A 21,339-nucleotide genomic window follows, 5' to 3' on the forward strand; every position below is an offset into this window, starting at 1 on the left:
AATATATATATATAAAAAAAAGGGTATGGAGGTGCTAAATAAGAAACTAGGGTGCCTAAACAACAATAAAAAAACGAACTGGGCCGAAGCCCAGGCTGAGAGGGGTGCGAAAACGAGAATAAGGGGGCGCAGGGAAGAACTTCGTTTGTTTTTGTTTTTGGGAACGGGCTTGAGTCCAAGGCAAGGAATGGACGTAGGGGTGTAAAGGTAAGGAATGGGGGTGCGCGTAGAAGAGAAAAAGTTTTATTTTTATTTATTTTTGGATCAGAAGGCCCAAGGCCCTTTTTCATTTCTCAGATCTGGAAAACCCTAGGGGTTCTCACGTCCCAACTCATTTCCAATGCACCCAGAGGCTCGAGTTCCTCTACTTGAACGAGAAACCCTAGCGGCAATCATCACCCACTCTGCTTCAGTCTCCGCTCAAACGGCGCCAGCCACCGTTAGCCGCGACCCCGGCTCAATCCAAAGCGACACCGGCGACCAGGCGCCCCCGGAGCCGCCATCAAATCTTTCTCTCCCTCCTCGCGCGCGGGAGGTCCCCTCCTTCTCCGTTTCTTCGCGCGCGTACGGCTGTCTTCACCAAACCGGCCACTACTAGACGCGACCCAGGGCATCGCCAGCACCGCCGCTCACCGTCAGGATCGTCGCCGGCCCCGAAATCTGGTTCCTCTCTTCCTCTTCTTCTCGCGCGCAAGAGAGATCGTCTTCTCTTTCGTGAATCGCCTCTTGGGCGAGCTCGACCACCGCGCCGGCCAGGGCTCCGCTAGCGTCACCGATCTTCGCCAGAGATGCCTCCGGTCACCATGTCAACGTCCTCTTTCCTTCTCTGCTAGTAAGCAGGGGAACCTTTTTCTCCTCCTTCGAACTCGAGACCCACGAGGACGGACGTCGCCGCAGCTGCCTACAAAGTCAGCCGCCGCACAAGAATTCTCTTCCCCTCCTCACACCGTAGTCGCCGCCACCACAGAGGCGGAAACTGCCGCCACCGAGGCTGCCGCGATGGGCTCTCCTATTCCTCTTTCAAGGGTTCTTTCCTCTCCAGCATCTCCACCGGATTGACACATCCTTCCCTCTTTTTTCTCGTTTTTTATTTACTCATTTATTGATTAATGGATTGGGACGATGGGTGTCTGTGTTCGACTGAGTATGAGTGTGAGTAGCGATGGCCATTTTTGGAGTTAATCTGATGGATGTTTATAGCATAGAAACGTTAAGGGAGTGGGCTAAACAGATAAGTTGTGTTACTGGCTAAGGATGACAGAAATTTTTACTCTTGGTGTTGAAGTCAATGAACTTGAGGATGTTGAACTAAGGATGTAGTCCGAAGTGTCAATTTGCCATCCTTGTTTGAATGTGTTGTATCTCTGTTTGCTTTTTATCACATGTTTTTTGGGTGCTAAAGGGTATTGAAGCTTTGATATTGGGGAGTATATGCTTATTTTCTATTGTTAACAAAATAGATGAAATTTGCAGGCACTGAAACTGCATTTTGGGTGCAGTTTGGGTGTAGTTTGGATTAACAGGGGAGGTAAACAAACACAAATCATCGATCATTCGTCTCTCAGCATGCATGGGGAAAGCACATCTACAAGGAGTATGACCAAAGAGCTTAGGTATATGAAGACTTACCTTCGCAGCTTCAAGGTGCCTTTCTTCTTGGCTTCTAATTCCCTTTCCCCTCCTCAATGCCGGAAAGTAAAGTTGACTGGGCAGCTAGGTTCACAGTCGGTTCTCCTCTTTCGGTTCTCCTCTTTTCTCTCTGGTCTCAAGTCTCTTGCTCTCTCGTCTGATGGTGATGAGTAATCCCCTCTAATGTGATTATCTCCCCCCTTTTCAAAACCAAACCCCCCTCCTTTCTGTTGTACCCCTGAGATCTCCTCTTGCGCCAGATTGCCTTTCTCTCTTTTCTTTCTTCATGTTTTCATGTTTCCCTTTTGCAGTTGGCTCATGCTCATCCAAAACTTTTTCCTCTTCCATGTATGCCTACTGCTGCCGCTTAAGAATTTTTAGCAAGAAAAACCAGTAACTTTTTCACGCTGCCACCCTATAAACACATTCTTAGCATTCACTCCGCAACTGATGGCTTCATGACGAGGGAACAGAGTTGACTTGAGATTTTCCTTTTCTTTCACTTTCCTCATTTTTTTATATATAAAAGGTAATTTTTTCTTGAATTAAAAAAAATAAAATAAAAAATAAAAAAAAAATAAAAATAAAAATAGAACAAATAAAAGAAAGAACGACAAAACGAAAGAAAAAAGTAAAAAAAAAATAAAAAAAAATAAAAGTAAACTTAAAAAGAAAAATAAAATGAAATAAAGCAAGAATGGAATAAAATAAAGGTAAATCAAAGAAATAAGATAAAATAAACAAAATAAAAATAAAACCAAATAAAATGAAATAAAAATAAAAACAAAATAAAATAAAATATAAACAGGAGAGGAAATAAATAAAAACGAAACAAAGTAAAAACAAAGGATAAAAGAAAACGAAACAAAACCATATTTTTTTTGAGATTTCGTATCAAATTTATCTTTGTCCGTTTACTTTATTTTATTACCTCTTCCTAACTCTAGATATATTTTAACTATTCGGACGAAATTGGGTATTAACAGCTGCCCCTCTTTACTTAGATTTTACTAGATAATATGACAAACAAAGTTTTTATATTATTAGAGTAAAAGATAAGTAAAGATAGAAATATTAATTTCGTCTGAGTTTTGAAAAAAGAAAAAGGGAGAAAAACAACCAATTCGAGCATACAATGACCTAATTTAGGACGGAGATCCCAACGCGGCAAAAAGCTTGGCCAACGCCCAAAGAGAGGCGATTCACCAAACAAAAACTTGGATTCGACCATTGTCGAGTAGAGGGCCAATAGAAAAACAAAAATCTGGACTTGACCATTGCCTTGCAGAGGGCCAATATCGCAGAACAACAACCTGGATTTGACCATTGCCTTGCAGAGGGCCAACATCGCAGAAGAAACTTAAATTCGACCATTGCCAAGCAGAGGGTCGTTAGAAAAAGAAAAAACCGGACTTGACCATTGCCTCGCAGAGGGCCAATATCGTAGAAAGACAACCTGGATTTGACCATTGCCTTGCAGAGGGCCAATATCGCAGAAGAAACTTAAATTCGACCATTGCCAAGCAGAGGGTCGTTAGAAAAACAAAAATCTGGATTTGACCATTGCCTTGCAGAGGGCCAATATCGCAGAAAAAACCTAAATTCGACCATTGCCAAGCAAAGGGTCGTTAGAAAAACAAAAATCTGGACTTGACCATTGCCTTGCAGAGGGCCAATATCGTAGAACAACAACCTGGATTTGACCATTGCCTTGCAGAGGGCCAATATCGCAGAAGAAACTTAAATTCGACCATTGCCAAGCAGAGGGTCGTTAGAAAAACAAAAATTTGGACTTGACCATTGCCTTGCAGAGGGCCAATATCGTAGAAGAAACTTAAATTTGACCATTGCCAAGCAGAGGGTTGTTAGATAAACAAAAATCTGGACTTGACCATTGCCTTGCAGAGGGCCAATATCGCAGAACAACAACCTGGATTTGACCATTGCCTTGCAGAGGGCCGTTAAAACCTGGATTCAACACCCTTGAAGAGTTAGTAGAAACCGAGCAAAACATAAGGGTTTTCGAACAATTCCCCGCTTCCTTTGAGATGCATGATGTAATGTCATGAGGATGCATGAATGCACAAACACATAGACATTTGTTCCGTTCTTTTCATTTGTTCTCGCTTTTTCTTTTCTTTCCCTCTTTCCATTTTTTTGAAAATTCCATGTTTGGAATCTGTTATCAACATTGTCGTCGAGCTTGATGTACATTCAAAACGCATTTATTGAAAATATGGTCCAGAGGCAATGAGTCTTTTAATGAAGAGGAAAATAGCGTAATCATGAGTTCAAATTCCCTTTACTGCTTTATGGAACTCAAACTAGCTTGAACCCGAGACAGTGTGGGACATGGATACGACAAGTAGATGGCTGAATGATTATCTGTGAGTAACATTAACATCTGAGTTCACCTCATTTAGGGAGGTGTTGTTAATATTTAAGCGTGCGAGGCTCACAAGATTGGCCCAACTTTTGTTGCACATAGTAGGTACGATTTAGAAAAGTGGAAAGGTTTGGGTAGGAAGGATTGCCCCAATCCGACGATACCTTTCTTGACAAAATGATTGATGGGAGACTTTACAGCATGTTTTTTCATTCTTCATCTTTGATTTTTTTTCTTCTTCTTCCCTTTTTTTTTTCTTTTGGCGATTGTATCACTCACCACAACATTTCCTTCTAGAGTTAAGTTCACGAGAAAGATCAGGACAAATATTCTTCAGTCAGTGTGGACTTTTATTGGCTTGTACCGTGGCTAAAAGGCAAAGGGTTATGAAAGAAATGGATAGTGAAAGCCCAAATAAACGCTTAAAGGTTCAATTATTTTAACAAGAATCATCCACACGGTGTCAAGTCGACGAGCCTCCGGGAGTTTGAAACTCCGGGCGTCCTTTTATCATTATTTTTGCTTTTGTTTTTGTTTTTTGATGTTTTTTTTTCATCCTTACTTTCTTTTCCCATTTGGTAATTCGTGTCATTGCCCCCTATTGTGGTCTTTTTCTTTTTTTTTTTAGGCTTCCTTTTTTTTCAGAAAATTTTCTAATTGACTTTGGATACTCTTGATGTACCTTTCGGACTGACATCGATATGCCAATGATTCTTATATAGGGTGATGAAGAAAAACAGTTATAACTTACGGCTCAAAGGAGGTGCAACTGGATAAATTTCTTTTATCATTTGGGTGAAGAAAAAATGGCCACACGTCATTCTGAAGCTTACTCGCCTTATTTCCCACGACTTTAACGCTGAAACAAAACTCCGTAGCGGTTGACACACCGACTTCATTTCCTTCCGTTTTTTTTTTCTTGTTTTGCTTAGACTGCCCTTTCAGGTTTTCAATCTAACATACATTCTCTCTCTCTCTTTTTTTTTTTTTACACTCCCCGATCAATGTATCATCAGACAGAGGCACTATGATGAAAACTGCCCCGACATGACAATCCTTTTTTCTTTGAGGGAAATGAAAGGGTTAGGGGTTCAAGCAATATGAATGCAGATGCTTTCGTAGAAAAAAAAGAACACAAGTTATCCTCAAAATAACCAATCAAGAAAAGACTCTGCACAAGTATTTTTCAAAACTTTGTTTGTTTTTGGCTTTTCAAAGTACTATGCCCTTGACGACTTTATTGACAACGAATTCGACATGTGTCTTTCCTTTTGGCCTTTTTCTTCTTTTTTATTATTTATTTTTCTTCACGACATCCTTCAGGGACGAGTTTGTGCTCGATGGATATACCCGTGATGCTTTAATTATTATCACTTTCCCTTATCCTTACTTTACTTTAAAACTCAGTGTGACATGAATCGTGTCGAAAGAAAAAGCATAAAAGTTGAATAATGGATAAAACCGTGTGGTATTTATTGAATGAAGTAACACAGTATACAACATAATTCAAAAACAATGCTAATATCCCTTAGTGGCATCCCCTATCGCGGAATCATCATGCGTAAAACTTTTTTACCGCATCAGAATTAACCGGTAAAGGTAACTCCTCTCCATCCATCCTTGTGAGAATTAGTGCCCCTCTAGAGAATGCCTTTTTTACTACAAATGGCCCTTCATAATTTGGGGTCCACTTGCCTCTGTGATCCTTTTGTATAGGCAAAATCTTCTTTAACACCAGTTCGCCTTCATGGAACTCCCTTGGGCGCACCTTTTTGTCGAAAGCCTTCTTCATTCTTCTTTGGTACAATTGTCCGTGGCACGCCGCTGTCAGTCTCTTTTCTTCGATGAGATTGAGCTGGTCAAACCGAGTTCGAACCCACTCAGATTCCTCCAATTGGGTTTCCATTAAAACTCGTAGAGATGGGATTTCCACCTCAAATGGAAGTACCGCTTCCATCCCATACACAAGCGAGAAAGGTGTTGCCCCAGTTGATGTTCGTACTGATGTACGATATCCATGTAAAGCAAAAGGAAGCATTTCGTGCCAATCTTTATAGGTGACCACCATCTTTTGTACAATCTTCTTGATGTTCTTATTAGCAGCCTCTACTGCCCCGTTCATCTTTGGATGGTAAGGGGAAGAATTAAGATGATGAATTTTGAACTCCTCACATAACTCCGCCATCATTTGGTTGTTCAGGTTGGAGGCATTATCAGTGATAATCTTATTAGGAAGCCCATACCTACAGATCAATTCTCTTTTTATGAATCTGGTTACCACCTTTCTAGTCACATTGGCATAAGAAGCAGCCTCAACCCACTTGGTGAAGTAATCGATCGCGACTAGTATGAAACGGTGTCCATTCGACGTTTTTGGCTCTATAGCTCCAATAACATCTATCCCCCACATCGAAAATGGCCACGGTGCAGACAACACGTTCAAGGTTGTGGGCAGCACATTGATATTGTCTGCATACATTTGACATTTCTCGCACTTCCACACGTGTGTACAACAATCATTTTCCATGGTCAACCAGAAGTAACCAGCTCTCAAGATCTTCTTGGCCATTGAGTGCCCGTTCATGTGTGTGCCAAATGTACCTTCGTGCACTTCTTTCAATATCAATTTGGCTTCCTTTGCATCCATACATCTGAGGAGAACCATGTCATGATTTCTCTTGTATAAAATATCCCCATTTAAAATAAAGCTGCCAACCAACCTCCTTAACGACCTTTTATCGTTTTCAGATGCCTTCTCAGGATATTCTCGGGTCTTAAGATAGTGCTTGATATCAAAATACCAAGGTTTACCATCCACCTCCTCCTCGATGAAGTGACAATATGCTGGCTCTGCATGGCTCTTCATTTCAATCATTGGTAATTCTGCATCTTGGTCAACTTCAAACATTGATGACAAAGTAGCCAATGCGTTTGCTAATTGATTATCTTCTCGCGGTATATGGTTAAATGTGATGGCATCGAAATACTCCATTAATCCTCTGATGTAAGCTTGGTAAGGAATTAATTTTGCATCCCTAGTTTCCCACTCTCCCTTCAACTGGTGGATGACTAAAGCTGAATCTCCATACACATCCAGAATTTTTACTTTGGACTCTATTGCCGCCCGAATACCCATAGCGCAGGCCTCGTATTCTGCAATGTTATTTGTGCAATTAAAACATAACCTTGCTGTCATAGGTATGTACTGATGCTCTGGAGAGATGAGAACTGCCCCTATGCCATGCCCCATCACATTCGAGGCTCCATCGAATAATAATGTCTATGTTTCTTCGTCTCGGTTTTTTCTGCCTTCTTCGAATAGAGCCATGATATCTTCATCGGGAAATTCGGGCTGCATTGGCTGATAATCGCTGATGGGTTGATGAGCCAGGTATTCTGCTAACGCACTCCCCTTGACGGATTTCTGAGTAACATACACGATGTCATATTTTGATAATAGCATTTGCCACCGAGCTATCCTTCCAGTAAGAGCAGGCTTTTCAAAAATGAACTTGATAGGGTCCACCTTGGATATCAACCAGGTTGAGTGACTCAGCATGTATTGCCTTAAGCGATGAGCGGCCCACGCCAATGCACAACAAGTTCGTTCTAATGACAAATATCTTTGTTCGCAGTCTGTGAATTTCTTGCTCAAGTAGTATATAGTGTGCTCTCTCTTTCGAGCTTCATCGTGCTGACCCAACACACAACCCATTGACTTATCCAACACAGTCAAATACAAAATGAGCGGTCTTCTTGGTTCAGGTGGACGTAATACGGGAGGGTCTTGTAGGTATCGTTTGACTTTTTCAAAAGCGGCTTGACAATCCTCATTCCAAACTACAGCCTGATTCTTTCGTAACAACTTGAACATTGGTTCACACGTAGCGGTTAATTGGGCGATGAATCTAGCAATGTAGTTCAGTCTACCCAGAAAACCTCGAACCTCCTTTTCTGTTCTAGGCGCAGGCATTTCTATTATCGCTCGCGCCTTGTCAGGATCCACTTCTATCCCCTTTTGGCTAACCACAAAACCCAACAATTTCCCAGATTTCACTCCAAACGTGCATTTGGCGGGGTTTAATATGAGTTTATACTTTCTCAATCTCTCAAATAATTTCTTCAAGTTGAGAATGTGTTCTTCTTCCGATTCAGACTTTGCAATCATGTCATCCACATAAACTTTGATTTCCTTGTGCATCATGTCATGAAAAAGTGCCATCATCGCCCTCTGATATGTCGCCCCGGCATTCTTGAGCCCAAAGGACATCACCTTATAGCAAAAGGTTCCCCACAACGTGATAAAGGTGGTCTTTTCCATATCTTCTGGCGCCATCTTGATCTGATTATATCCTGAGAAACCATCCATGAATGAAAATAGCGAAAACTTGGTTGTATTATCGACTAGAGTGTCGATGTGCGGTAGTGGGAAATTGTCTTTTGGACTTGCACGATTCAAATTACGGTAGTCAACGCACATCCGAACTTTACCATCTTTCTTGGGTACTGGTACGACATTCCCAACCCATTGCGGGTATTTCGCCACAGCCAAGAAACCTGCGTCAAATTGTTTCTGCACCTCTTCCTTGATTTTCAAAGACATCTCCGGCTTCATTCTTCTTAGTTTCTGTTTGACCGGGAGGCATTCCGGCTTAAGAAGGAGTTTATGCTGCACGATATCGGTATCCAAACCGGGCATATCATTGTACGACCAAGCGAACACGTCCTTAAATTCCTTCAATAGGACTCGCAACCTTTCTCTCACTTCCTCTTTCATGGTAGTGCCGATTTTTACTTCTTTTATCTCGTCCTCCTCACCCAAGTTGAGTATTTCGACATCCTCCTGATAGGGTTTTATTTCTTTAAACTCTTGCTCCACTAATCTCATTAGTTCCGGAGAGGGTTCCGAACCATCTTCATAATCATCTTCCGTATCATCGACAGGGTGCTCCAAATTAGGGATATCGACATTGTTATTTTCAAAACATTCATTGTCATATCTACATTATTTAAGTTTTCGAAAAGAGAATAAATAAACAAAAAAAACGATGGAGAAGGCTAAATGATGATAGAAACGAGAACAAACACGATTCAAATATCACACTGAAAGCAAAATAAAAGCGTCAACCCGTAAGTCCTGAATCCTAAAGCTCCGGGTAAAGCAATAGGATCAATTAATATATTACATTTCATTTGAATTAAACATCACGGGTAAGTCCACAGTCTTCCAATTGCTGAGCCGCGCATCTGGGGAGCAAGCCCACACGAAGTTTGAGCTTTCAAATCCAGCTTCCTCTTCCACGACCGCTATATGGCTAGTGTTCACCCATCCAGCACTGCGAAAACTCTCCTTGATATCACAAATGTGAATCTTCCTCGTCCTTGGTTCTCGTCTCTCCATCCGAGCCAGACTGCGCTCCCTCTTTTCCTCAATCAGCCTCTTCTTATCCTCCTTGCTGGGCTTGTACCCCAGGCCATACCTGCTTTTGTTCTCGACCACCTCCAATGGGAATGTCTGCCCCTGCCCGTACTTGCCTAAACTGTTCCCGTACTTATAGCATCCCTTCAGCATGACCTTGGCCGCCATGATATAGGCGCAGATATGGGTTTACTGGAAATAGTTCCACATAGGTGTTTCCCACGATCTCCAGTGATTGGAAAGCTGTCTCGAGAGCTTCCTCGGCTGCCTCCATATAGCGGGTGGAGGATGGCCCACTCACAAGGAGATCCTCCTCTCCAGAAACTATCACCAGCTTATCTGCCATGACATATTTTAGTTTCTGGTGCAGTGTGGAAGGTACAACTCCCGCAGAATGGATCCATGGGCGACGCAATAGACAACTATAGGCTGGGAGGATATCCATGACCTGGAAGATTATTTGAAAGACACATGGGCCAACCTGGACCGGCAACTCTATTTCGCCCATGACTTCCCTCTTGCTACTGTCAAACACTCTCACAATCATAGAACTTGGCTTCATATGCATTCCGTCACAAGGTAGCCTCTCTAATGTCGTTTTGGGCATGACATTCAGGGAGGATCCGTTGTCCACCAACACGCGTGCTATGACGTGGTCCAAGCATTTCACGGAGACATGGAGAGCCTTGTTATGCTCTCTCCTCTCAGCAGGCATTTCCTCATCGGCGAAGGTGAGGTAATTATTAGCAGTGATGTTGCTAACAATGCCCTCGAATTTGTTCAGGGAAGTACCTTGTTCCACATGAGCCTCGCTCAGTATTTTCATCAGCAGTTTTTTATGGGAGGTTGAGTGCATGAGAAATTCTAACAAAGAGATCCGGGCTGGCATACGATTCAATTGTTCCACCACTTTGTATTCACTTTGTTGTATGAATTTAAAAAACTCACAAGCCTCTTCGTCGGATATTTCTTTCTTGTCCTCCTTGTCGGGGGTCTCCTCTGCCTGCACTCCTTTTGCGGCCACCGGTGCTTCATTACTGCTAGTTCCTTCTCTCATCAGGTTTGGTGGTGTGAAGATTCGACCACTCCTTGTCATTCCGCCGATGCCTGATATATTTTCAATAACTGGATCCTGGCCGAGGAATTAACTTTCAACACATTGTCCTTCATCGACTGTGTGTGTTCCATACCTCCAAGGAACAGTTTTCTCGCTCTTGTAAGGAAAAGGAACTGGTGTGTGGATGACGACGGACGATCTTCCTTGAATTACTGGTGCAGGGGTGGTCCGAGTGAAACGGATTACCAACGGCTCTGGCAGAGTTACATTAGACTCCACACCAGTTTGTGCAAACACCTCTTCATCCTTGTCCTCGTAGCACACTTGCATTAAATTCCTATCGAGCAGATCTTGCAGAAACTCTTCGAATTCAACACATTCATCGATAGAGTGTTCAGCGCATGGATGAAGTCCACATGCTCTTCCCAAATCATAATTACCGTTTAAAAAACCCAACTTCAATAATTCCTTGAAAATAAACCTTCTGGAACTTCGGATCTCACTTGCATCCCTTATCAGTTCATGCTTCTTAACCTCAATGGCATTTGTCGAGGCACTTCCATGTCCGGATAATGGATTAGCATCAATGCTAGGTTTATCTTCTTGAAATTTCAGCCACCTAGCGTCGATTAGGGCCTGCACTTTATGCTTGAAGGCCATACATCTCTCAGTTGAGTGACCCACTCCTCCCCCATGATAACTACACTTGGCATCGGAATCATAACCCCTGGGGTACGGAGGTTGCATAGGCATCATCGGACATATAGCAACCAGACCCCTTTTGACGAGGTGGGGTAATAATTCAGTGTAAGTCGTAGGGATGGGGGTGAAGTGAACAAAGCTTCTTTCTTGGGTTTTTCTCGGGTAAGTGCCTTGACCCGCATTTGGATTTGGATTCGGATTCGCGCCTGTCCCAGTCCTCCAGGCGTTGTTTGTGATAGGTTGCGGTTGATAAAATCCTTGTTGTTGTTGGGGTCTAATTGGATGAGCAAAAGCTGCATTGGCTGCATATGGAGGTTGGCCCAGGTGTGGTCTATAATTGTGAATAGGAGTCTGACCTCTCCATACAGGCATTGTCGATGTCGCATGCACATCTCCTTCTTTCTTCTTTCCTGGATTGAAGCTGGGCTTTTTAGAGTTTGCTACCGCAGACGGGCCACCCGCAATCTTCCCATTCTTCAACCCAATCTCTATTCTTTCGCCTATTATGACGATATCGGCGAAATTGGAGGACACGTTCCCGACCATGTGTTCATAAAACGGTGGTTGGAGCGTGTTCACAAACATTGCCATCATTTCCTTGTTGTACAGAGGCGGCTCAACCTGCGCAGCTAGCTCTCTCCATCGTTGAGCATATTCCTTGAAAGTTTCATTATCTTTCTTTGCCATGTTTTGTAGTTGCAACCTGTCGGGTGCGACATGCATATTGTACTTATACTGCTTCACGAAGGCGTCAGCTAGGTCCACCCAACGACGTATACGAGACGGCTCTAAGTGGGTATACCAGTTCAATACTACCCCAGCCAAACTATCTTGGAAGAAATGGATAAGCAATTTGTCATCATAGGCATACGCGGCCATCTTTCTACAGTACATCGTCAAATGGCTTTTATGCCATGTATTACCTTTGTACTTCTCAAACTCCGGCGTCTTAAACTTGTGTGGTACTTTTATCCCGGGGACCAAGCTTAATCTCGCGACATCGCCGAATCCATAGCTTTCGACTCCTTCTATGGCCCTTAGCCTTTCTTCCAGAATTTCCAGCTTATTCTTAGCTCCAATGAAACTATCGATCCCCCCAATCACCGTGGTGTGTGGCACGGCCCCAGCTGAAGAGTCCTCCTTAGCGACTACGGTCACCCGCGTTCCTTCAACTGCGGTCGTCTCATTCATAGCTACACCTGTTACGGGTGCCGAAACTGAGACAGGACCCTGAGTACCGATTAGCGGCACATTGATGGTTGTGGGAAAAGAGAAAGACGTATGCTCCGCTTCCAAGTAATCTCCCATGGGGGGCGTATACCCCGGGGGCAAGCCATACATCGGGAACGGAATCGATGGGCTCAAGGCATTAAGCATTGGGGGATAAGGGGGGGCGTTCCCCTCGATCCGCGCTGACGATGACTCTCCCGCAATCTTCAGCGATTCTAGAGCAGCAAGGATCTGGCCGATCTGGTCCTTCAGCTGGCTGATATCGGCCTTGATGGATTCCTGAGACTCCTCCCAACTTTCCATGATTCTTGAATTGGCTCGAGTCCTGTAGGGATGTCGTGGAAAATTGGCTGTTGTTTTCCTCACTTGTACTGTTTTATTATTTTGATTAATTTTAAATTAGATGAGAATGAAATAAAGAAAACATGATGCATGTTGGTAATAGGTGGAAATCACCGGGTCGCGACAACATTACCGATGGAAATCAACACAAGTTGGTACCAAACAAACATTCCATATCTTGCATTAAAAGTACTCAGTTCAATACATCGCCTACAGAAACAAAATACAAGGATTTCAAAATACATCATTCTCGAGATCGAGCGATAAAGGATTTCATCTCGCCCACCAACCATTTACAATGATTAATAAAATGTTTTATCTCTTCTGTCGGGCTATAAAAGTGAGTACTTGCTTCGGCGTCCAACACCATCTTGGGGATGTCTTCAATTGCTTCGTTTGCCAAAGTTGCCAATTGGGAGAAACTTTCCTTCCAATGTCTCACAGCCACTTCTTGCTCCGCGATGTGATCTTCCATTCGCTTCATCAAGGCCTAATGTCTCTCTTCAAACTCCATCGACCTCCATCGCTCCTCTTGCACCTCGATATAATCCTCCATTTGTTTTATCATGGCTCGATGCCCTTTTTCCGCTTCTGCTAGCTTCCAACGCTCTTGGTTCATATCCGCCTCAAACGACGTGGCCATTTCTTTCATCTGATGCCCCGTTTTTCTACCTGAATCTGCGCTTCCCTTAGTCTTTTCAAGGCTTCCCGCTTATCTCTTTTGGCCTCTTCGTAGAGGTGTTTCCATTGTTTTCCCTCTTCCAACGCCACGTTCTTCTCCTTCACTCTCATGGCTAGCTCTTTGTTTGCGGCCTCAAGGTCTTGCTTCACTCGGAATGTATAATCTCTTTCGGCCTTCTGGCTTCTAACAATTTCTTCATAGGCCTGTGATCCTTCCTCTTTAGCATTCCTCATATCAACAAAATCATTGCGCGCGATTTGTAATTCTTTTTCCAACCTAGCATTCCTCTCTCTCAGTTTTTTCATCTCCACCTTCAACTGCTTCACCTCTTCGCTCTCTAGGTCTTGGGATCGCCCTTCATTAGCTGGCTGATCACTGATTGGCTTGAAAGGCAGTTTGATTTCCTTTACCCTTTTTAGGATCCATGTATGATAATTAACCTTGTCGTCTGCCACTCCTACCCTTAGATCTTTTTCAGCTCGCACAATATTTTTCCAAGCGCTTCTAACTTTCCTCAACATTTCAGTGCAATGCCCATCCTCATAGTAGATGAAAAATGCCGTGAGATAGTCCGGTGAAGGTGCCCCTTTCAGGGGGTGCCCGAATTGTCTTTGAACCAAAAGAGGGTTGTAATTGATGCAATATCGGGCCCCTATGAGAGGTACATTGGGAAAGCGGCCACAATGTTGGATAGGATGTTTAATCCCAAGCCAAGGAAGACGCCAATTTATTTTTCCTCCATTCAAGCTAGCAAAGAAATGGGCCCACTCATTTCCTCCTTTGTCCGTAAGCCCCTGACGTGACAAATCTTCCAAAGGACGCTTGACTACGCCTTTGAACACACGTGCAGTCATCCAAGCGTACAGTGCCGACACACAACAAAGGATTTTCTTCCCCTTCCTTTCGTGACAGAAAATCATGGTCCCATAAACATCAGCAAGGACTGCCGTCACAGGATTCTCCGATCTCGTCTTTCTCGCCACGAAGACATCTATTGCGGTATAATCCACAAAATCTTCTATTTTGGGGAATAAAACAACGCCGTACACGGTGAGAGCTAGCACATCCATAAAAGTCTCCCACTCTTCCTTATCAGCCAGATGCTGCAAGTACTGTTCCAGATACCCCTGTGTCAGCCCACGCACTTGATGTCTCGTTACCAACCTATCTTCGAGCTCCTTGGGCTGTAATTTCATTATGGCAGCTATAGTAGAGATAAAGGCATGATGCTCCAAGTGCTGATACGACATGGTACCCTCCAATGGTAAACCAAGGATATGCTCAAACTCTTCTATAGTCGGTGCTAGTTGGAAGTCTTGAAAGGTGAAGCATCTTAGCGTGGAGTCATAATACTGTGCTAGGGCTGTGATAGCAGGCAACTGTACCTCCACTTCCATTAGGCCCAACAGGTTTCCATACTTATTCTTGAAAGTTTCTCTTTTTATAGTCTTTAGTTGTTTGCCTAAGCTTATCAGCCCTGTCAGATTCCCCCCATGAATCCTCAGGCGAGGTTTCTTTCTTAAAATGACAGAATCGGTCTGTTGCGTAGCACCAGATCTTGTATCAACTTCCATCTTGTAGGAGATCAAGTGAACACCTATGATTTCCCCTAAAACCAACACGTCACCAAATGATGTATGAACATGATGCATGATAACATAATGAAGCAAAACATGACCAACAACACAAATGCATGCGTAACATGAAAATGCAATGTCATTATTTTCAAAAAAGAATAAACAGGGTGAGGGTTACAAGAATACACATTTCTCCCTTTGTGCCCTAATAAAGTTTCAGCGCTTCAGATTGAAGGTCAAGTATATGCAACCTCACAAGGATGGCTCCCTGAACCTAAAGGTCGATGGTCACTAGAGCTATGGCCCCTTCATAGTATCTCCACAACAGTCGAGTAATCAACTAGATGCGGAGACACAAGTGAAGAGAACAAACTCTAGCTGGGGTTCTCACGATAGCCAAACAGGAAGTATGTCCCAAATGGCACCGCTACACAACCCCTCTATGTCTAAGCTACGCTCAGACCCGGGTATAGGGCCCCACTCATGATGTGTATAATGTGTGTGTGTGAAGGGAGAATGCAATTGTACATCCCAAACCCTCACCTGCAAAACAACCAGAAGATTCCCAGGCAGATATAACACGTTTTCTATCCTAGGGTTCAATATCCAACAAGCAAAATTATTCACATGCGATTATTCAAATATCAAAGATAGATAAAGAAAAAGGGAAGAAAAACATAAAGAAAAACCACATTGAATTCGCGCATATAGTTAAATGGCTTGACTCTCTAAAAAAAAAGTCCCCAGTGGAGTCGCCATCTGTCGCAACCGGAATCGCGACGGGACGACGATCCAAAAAAAAGAGCTCGTTTTGAAAAGAGATTTTGGAGTCGTCACCATAGTTTATTTTGGAAAACTACGGAAAAACCATAAAATGATAAGACACGGTCCGCGAAAACCAGATTCTGGGTTCGGGAGTCGGTTACGCGTAAGGAAGGTGTTAGCACCCTACAGCGCCTGCCCTAAGGCAGTACCTTTAACTAAATGCACGAATATGATGTGGTTTTCAAAATGTTTAACTATCCCCTAAAATAAAATTCTAAATAAACAAAATAAATTTTTTAGTTTTTTGGGCCCGACAAGGATTGACCTTGCTCCCACGTATTCTCATTCAGAATGAGAAATCAGGGTTACGCAGTTCTTTGGAAACTGTTTGAAAATTTTGTTTGAGGAATTGTTTGAGAAATTGATTGTGGATAAATTTGGATTTTTGGGGAAATGAAAGAGGAGAGGTTTTTAGCACAAGGACGATGCGTGCGATCACACATGTGCCTAAACCTTTAAAACATTTTTATTATTTTTTAGAAGAGAAGAAGAAAAGGTTCTAACACAAGGACGATGTGTGCGATCACACATGTGTCTAAACCTTTAAAACATTTTTATTATTTTTTAGAAGAGAAGAAGAAAAGGTTATGACACAAGGACGATGCGTACGATCACACATGTGTCTAAACCTTTAAAATGTATTTTTGTATTTTTTAGAAGAGAAGAAGAAAAGATTCTAACACAAGGACGATGCGTGCGATCACACATGTGTCTAAACCTTTAAAACATTTATTATTAAATTTTTTAGAAGAGAAGAAGAAAAGGTTCTAACACAAGGACGATGCGTGCGATCACACATGTGTCTAGACCTTTAAAATATTTTATTGTTAAATTTTTTAGAAGAGAAGAAGAAAAGGTTATAACACAAGGACGATGCGTGCGATCACACATGTGTCTAGACCTTTAAAATATTTTATTGTTTTTCTTTTAGAAAAAGAAGGAGAAAAGGCTCTAGCACAAGGACGATGCGTACGATCACACATGTGCCTAAACCTTTAAAATATATTTTTTATCATTTCTTATAAAAGTGCATTTAAAATGAGGATAAATATTTAAAATGGGAACAAAAGAGAGAAGAAGAAAAAAAATAAAATAAAATAAAATAAATAAAATAAAAATAAATAAAATAATAAAAATAAAATAAAAGAATAAAATAAAAATAAAATAAAAAAATAGAAATAAAAATAAAATAAAAGAGTAAATAAATAAATAATGAAAATAAGGTACAAAGTAAAAGGATAAAATAAAATAAAGGTAAAATAATATGTATATAGAAAAAAGGGTATGGAGGTGCTAAATAAGAAACTAGGGTGCCTAAACAACAATAAAAAAACGAACTGGGCCGAAGCCCAGGCTGAGAGGGGTGCGAAAACGAGAATAAGGAGGCGCAGGGAAGAACTTCGTTTGTTTTTGTTTTTGGGAACGGGCCTGAGTCCAAGGCAAGGAATGGACGTAGGGGTGTAAAGGTGAGGAATGGGGGTGCGCGTAGAAGAGAAAAAGTTTTATTTTTATTTACTTTTGGATCAGAAGGCCCAAGGCCCTTTTTCATTTCTCAGATCTGGAAAACCCTAGGGGTTCTCACGTCCCAACTCATTTCCAATGCACCCAGAGGCTCAAGTTCCTCTACTTGAACGAGAAACCCTAGGGGCAATCATCACCCACTCTGCCTCAGTCTCCGTTCAAACGGCCGGCCACCGTTAGTCGCGACCCCGGCTCAATCCAAAGCGACACCGGCGACCAGGCGCCCCCGGAGCCACCATCAAATCTTTCTCTCCCTCCTCGCGCGCGGGAGTTCCCCTCCTTCTCCATTTCTTCGCGCGCGTACCGCTGTCTCCGCCAAACCGGCCACTACTAGACGCGACCCAGAGCGTCGCCAGCACCGCCGCTCACCGTCAGGATCGTCGTCGGCCCCGAAATCTGGTTCCTCTCTTCATCTTCTTCTCGCGCGCAAGAGAGACCGTCTTCTCTTTCGTGAATCGCCTCTTGGGCGAGCTCGACCACCGCGCCGGCCAGGGATCCGCTAGCGTCACCGGTCGTCGCCAGAGATGCCTCTGGTCACCATGTCAACGTCCTCTTTCCTTCTCTGCTAGTAAGCAGGGGAACCCTTTTCTCCTCCTTCGAACTCGAGACCCACGAGGCCGGACGTCGCCACAGCTGCCTACAAAGCCAGTCGCCGCACAAGAATTCTCTTCTCCTCCTCACACCGTAGTCGCCGCCACCACAAAGGCGGAAACTGGCGCCACCAAGGCTGCCGCGATGGGCTCTCCTATTCCTCTTTCAAGGGTTCTTTCCTCTCCAGCATCTCCACCGGATTGACGCATCCTTCCCTCTTTTTTTCTCGTTTTTTATTTACTCATTTATTGATTAATGGATTGGGACGATAGGTGTCTGTATTCGACTGAGTATGAGTGTGAGTAGCGGTGGCCATTTTTGGAGTTAATATGATGGATGTTTATAGCATAGAAACGTTAAGGGAGTGGGCTAAACAGATAAGTTGTGTTACTGGCTAAGGATGACAGAAATTTTTACTCTTGGTGTTGAAGTCAATGAACTTGAGGATGTTGAACTAAGGATGTAGTCCGAAGTGTCAATTTGCCATCCTTGTTTGAATGTGTTGTATCTCTGTTTGCTTTTTATCACATGTTTTCTGGGTGCTAAAGGGTATTGAAGCTTTGATATTGGGGAGTATATGCTTATTTTCTATTGTTAACAAAATAGATGAAGTTTGCAGGCACTGAAACTGCATTTTGGGTGCAGTTTGGGTGCAGTTTGGATTAACAGGGGAGGTAAACAAACGCAAATCATCGATCATTCGTATCTCAGCATGCATGGGGAAAGCACATCTACAAGGAGTATGACCAAAGAGCTTAGGTATATGAAGACTTACCTTCGCAGCTTCAAGGTGCCTTTCTTCTTGGCTTCTAATTCCCTTTCCCCTCCTCAATGCCGGAAAGTAAAGTTGACTGGGCAGCTAGGTTCACAGTCGGTTCTCCTCTTTCGGTTCTCCTCTTTTCTCTCTGGTCTCAGGTCTCTTGCTCTCTCGTCTGATGGTGATGAGTAATCCCCTCTAATGTGATTATCTCCCCCCTTTTCAAAACCAAAGCCCCCCTCCTTTCTGCTGTACCCCTGAGATCTCCTCTGGCGCCAGATTGCCTTTCTCTCTTTTCTTTCTTCATGTTTTCATGTTTCCCTTTTGCAGTTGGCTCATGCTCGTCCAAAACTTTTTCCTCTTCCATGTATGTCTACTGCTGCCGCTTAAGAATTTTTAGCAAGAAAAACCAGTAACTTTTTCACGCTGCCACCCTATAAACACATTCTTAGCATTCACTGCGCAACTGATGGCTTCATGAGGAGGGAACAGAGTTGACTTGAAATTTTCCTTTTCTTTCACTTTCCTCTTTTTTTATATATAAAAGGTAATTTTTCTTGAATTAAAAAAAAATAAAACGAAAAAAAATAAAAAATAAAAAAAAATAGAACAAATAAAAGAAAGAACGACAAAAAGAAAGAAAAAAGTAAAAATAAAAAAAAATAAAAGTAAACTTAAAAAGAAAAATAAAATGAAATAAAGCAAGAATGGAATAAAATAAAGGTAAATCAAAGAAATAAGATAAAATAAACAAAATAAAAATAAAACCAAATAAAATGAAATAAAAATAAAAACAAAATAAAATAAAATATAAACAGGAGAGGAAATAAATAAAAACGAAACAAAGTAAAAACAAAGGATAAAAGAAAACGAAACAAAACCATCATTTTTTTTTAGATTTCGTATCAAATTTATCTTTGTCCATTTACTTTATTTTATTACCTCTTCTTAACTCTAGATATATTTTAACTATTCGGACGAAATTGGGTATTAACACTTATACCACTGTTGGGTCTATCGAGGAGGAGGTTCCTTATGGGTTACACAAACACCAATAACAACTGAGTCAACTATATAAGAGATCGACACCACTCTTTACCCAAAACCTTAAGGCAATGGGTTAATGGGTCTTTCACCTTTATATATTGTTCTACTTTCTCATTTCTATCCAATGTGAGACTTAGACTCACACTTGGATTCCCAACTGATAACAGATATATCGTTCGCTCTTATATTGTGTCGATCGCTCTTGTATTGACTCAATGCACCGCTCGGTATCACTAACCTGAATTGCTCGGTTGTTTTGATTCATTACATCGATCGGTCTCACTGACCTGCACTTCTTGGTTTACAGTTAGGATTGTAGTTTCTGTTATTTTGTTTTAGTTTTTGTCATTTTGTTTCAGTTTCCTTTCCTATATATTTATTTTCCTGTATCTCTTCCCACAATAATGAAAACTTGATATCTTTCTCAGCCTACTTTTCTCTGGCTTCTCTTTTCTCTTTTCTCTCCTTTATCAGCTTTCTTTTCCACTATTGCATAGTTATTCTATGATGGTATCAGAGCAAACTGTATATATGTTATCATACAAAAACTATGCTAGGATTATGGGCTGGAAGGATTTTATGAAACATCCATGGTGTTATGCTTAATGTCGAATGTACCTTCCATACAAAATAAAACCTAAGAAACTTAAGAAAAAGAGACGGAAAGGATTGATCATCATATATGAGAAAAAAAACAGAATAATATTGAGTAAACAAAAAGAAAGAACGAGAACTCAATAATATTAAGTAAAGATAATAAAATTTAGCATCTTAAAAGAAAAAAAAAACTAACAAATTCCTTATCCTATTGTTTAAGTTAGAAGTCATTAATCTCTTATGTTTTATTATTGTCGTATTCGAAGAATTCCGTATAAATTAATATAAAGATTTCCTACATATTGTTTGAAGTTTTGATAATCCCCAGCAATATAATTTATAATAGAAAATGACGAGTGTCTATTTATGAAAACAACAAATTAGTGAGGACAATAATATAACACTTTTAATTTTTATTAATATTAAATGAACAAGTGTATTAAAGTGTACCCACTTATCTTTGAAATGGCACCACAATTAGCTATATTCGCTATGAATGCAAACAGTCCTCCACCACATCAATAATTTCTCTCTCTTTCATCACTTAAATGCAATATTTCTTAAGTTTTTCACAATCACTTTCGCTTTCAGAATTCCTCTTATCAAATATTCATATTCAGAATATCATATAACACATAAATTAAAACTCTAATTATTAATGGAGAATAACAATGTTTATCTAAATTTTTCATTATATAAATATGGTTTAATTATCTAAATTTTGGGAAGGAAATGATAACTCAAATTAATTATGTATCGTTACGTTCGGGACATTAATTCCCTTCATTTTAGTGGTATCTTGAATTTCATATAGATTATATCATATACATGACTTAGATTTAGACAATGTTTTCGTTGATACTTGTATGAAAAAAAAAAAGAATTTATCTATAAGTAAATTATTTTATGCATAAATTAAAAAACAGAGAAATTGTATAAGAGATTTTTTACAAAAAATAATCATTTTAAAAAAATTT

The 21,339-nt window shown here is 41.3% G+C and overlaps 3 protein-coding genes across 3 annotated transcripts; all 3 read right to left on the reverse strand.

The window, feature by feature from the left end:
- Positions 1 to 3,931: 3,931 nt before the first annotated feature.
- On the reverse strand, positions 3,932 to 6,584 carry LOC148196608 (uncharacterized). The gene is made up of 3 exons (XM_088093470.1): positions 6,188 to 6,584; positions 5,711 to 6,016; positions 3,932 to 4,014 (listed from the first exon to the last, which is right to left on the reverse strand). Exons 1-3 carry the CDS (start codon positions 6,582 to 6,584, stop codon positions 3,932 to 3,934), a joined length of 786 nt encoding a protein of 261 aa, XP_087949596.1.
- Positions 6,585 to 7,295: 711 nt separating this feature from the next.
- On the reverse strand, positions 7,296 to 10,530 carry LOC148196609 (uncharacterized). Its single transcript, XM_088093471.1, has 4 exons — positions 9,628 to 10,530; positions 9,225 to 9,578; positions 7,946 to 8,963; positions 7,296 to 7,855 (listed from the first exon to the last, which is right to left on the reverse strand). Exons 1-4 carry the CDS (start codon positions 10,528 to 10,530, stop codon positions 7,296 to 7,298), a joined length of 2,835 nt encoding a protein of 944 aa, XP_087949597.1.
- A 48-nt stretch (positions 10,531 to 10,578) lies between these two features.
- On the reverse strand, positions 10,579 to 12,726 carry LOC148196610 (uncharacterized). The gene has a single exon (XM_088093472.1). The coding sequence runs from the start codon at positions 12,724 to 12,726 to the stop codon at positions 10,579 to 10,581; it is 2,148 nt and encodes a 715-aa protein (XP_087949598.1).
- Positions 12,727 to 21,339: the final 8,613 nt, after the last annotated feature.

Source organism: Vigna umbellata, chromosome 6 (assembly GCF_029865625.1).
Source record: "Vigna umbellata cultivar VRB3 chromosome 6, Vumbellata_1.0, whole genome shotgun sequence".
NCBI lineage: Eukaryota > Viridiplantae > Streptophyta > Magnoliopsida > Fabales > Fabaceae > Vigna > Vigna umbellata.

Bases quoted from the DNA above. Each gene is read 5' to 3' on its own strand.
- LOC148196609 (XM_088093471.1), bottom strand. From the start codon at position 10,530: ATGACAAGGAGTGGTCGAATCTTCACACCACCAAACCTGATGAGAGAA. The intron at 9,579-9,627 runs GTAAACCCATAT...GTCATGCTGAAG, and splicing joins CCTATGTGGAACTATTTCCA to GGATGCTATAAGTACGGGAA. The intron at 7,856-7,945 runs GTAGACTGAACT...ATCAGGCTGTAG, and splicing joins GGAGGTTCGAGGTTTTCTGG to TTTGGAATGAGGATTGTCAA.
- LOC148196610 (XM_088093472.1), bottom strand. From the start codon at position 12,726: ATGGAAAGTTGGGAGGAGTCTCAGGAATCCATCAAGGCCGATATCAGC.
- LOC148196608 (XM_088093470.1), bottom strand. From the start codon at position 6,584: ATGGCCAAGAAGATCTTGAGAGCTGGTTACTTCTGGTTGACCATGGAA. The intron at 6,017-6,187 runs GTGAGGAGTTCA...ATCGTACATCAG, and splicing joins CCAAATGATGGCGGAGTTAT to TACGAACATCAACTGGGGCA. The intron at 4,015-5,710 runs GCAAGTGGACCC...TGTTACTCACAG, and splicing joins TATACAAAAGGATCACAGAG to ATAATCATTCAGCCATCTAC.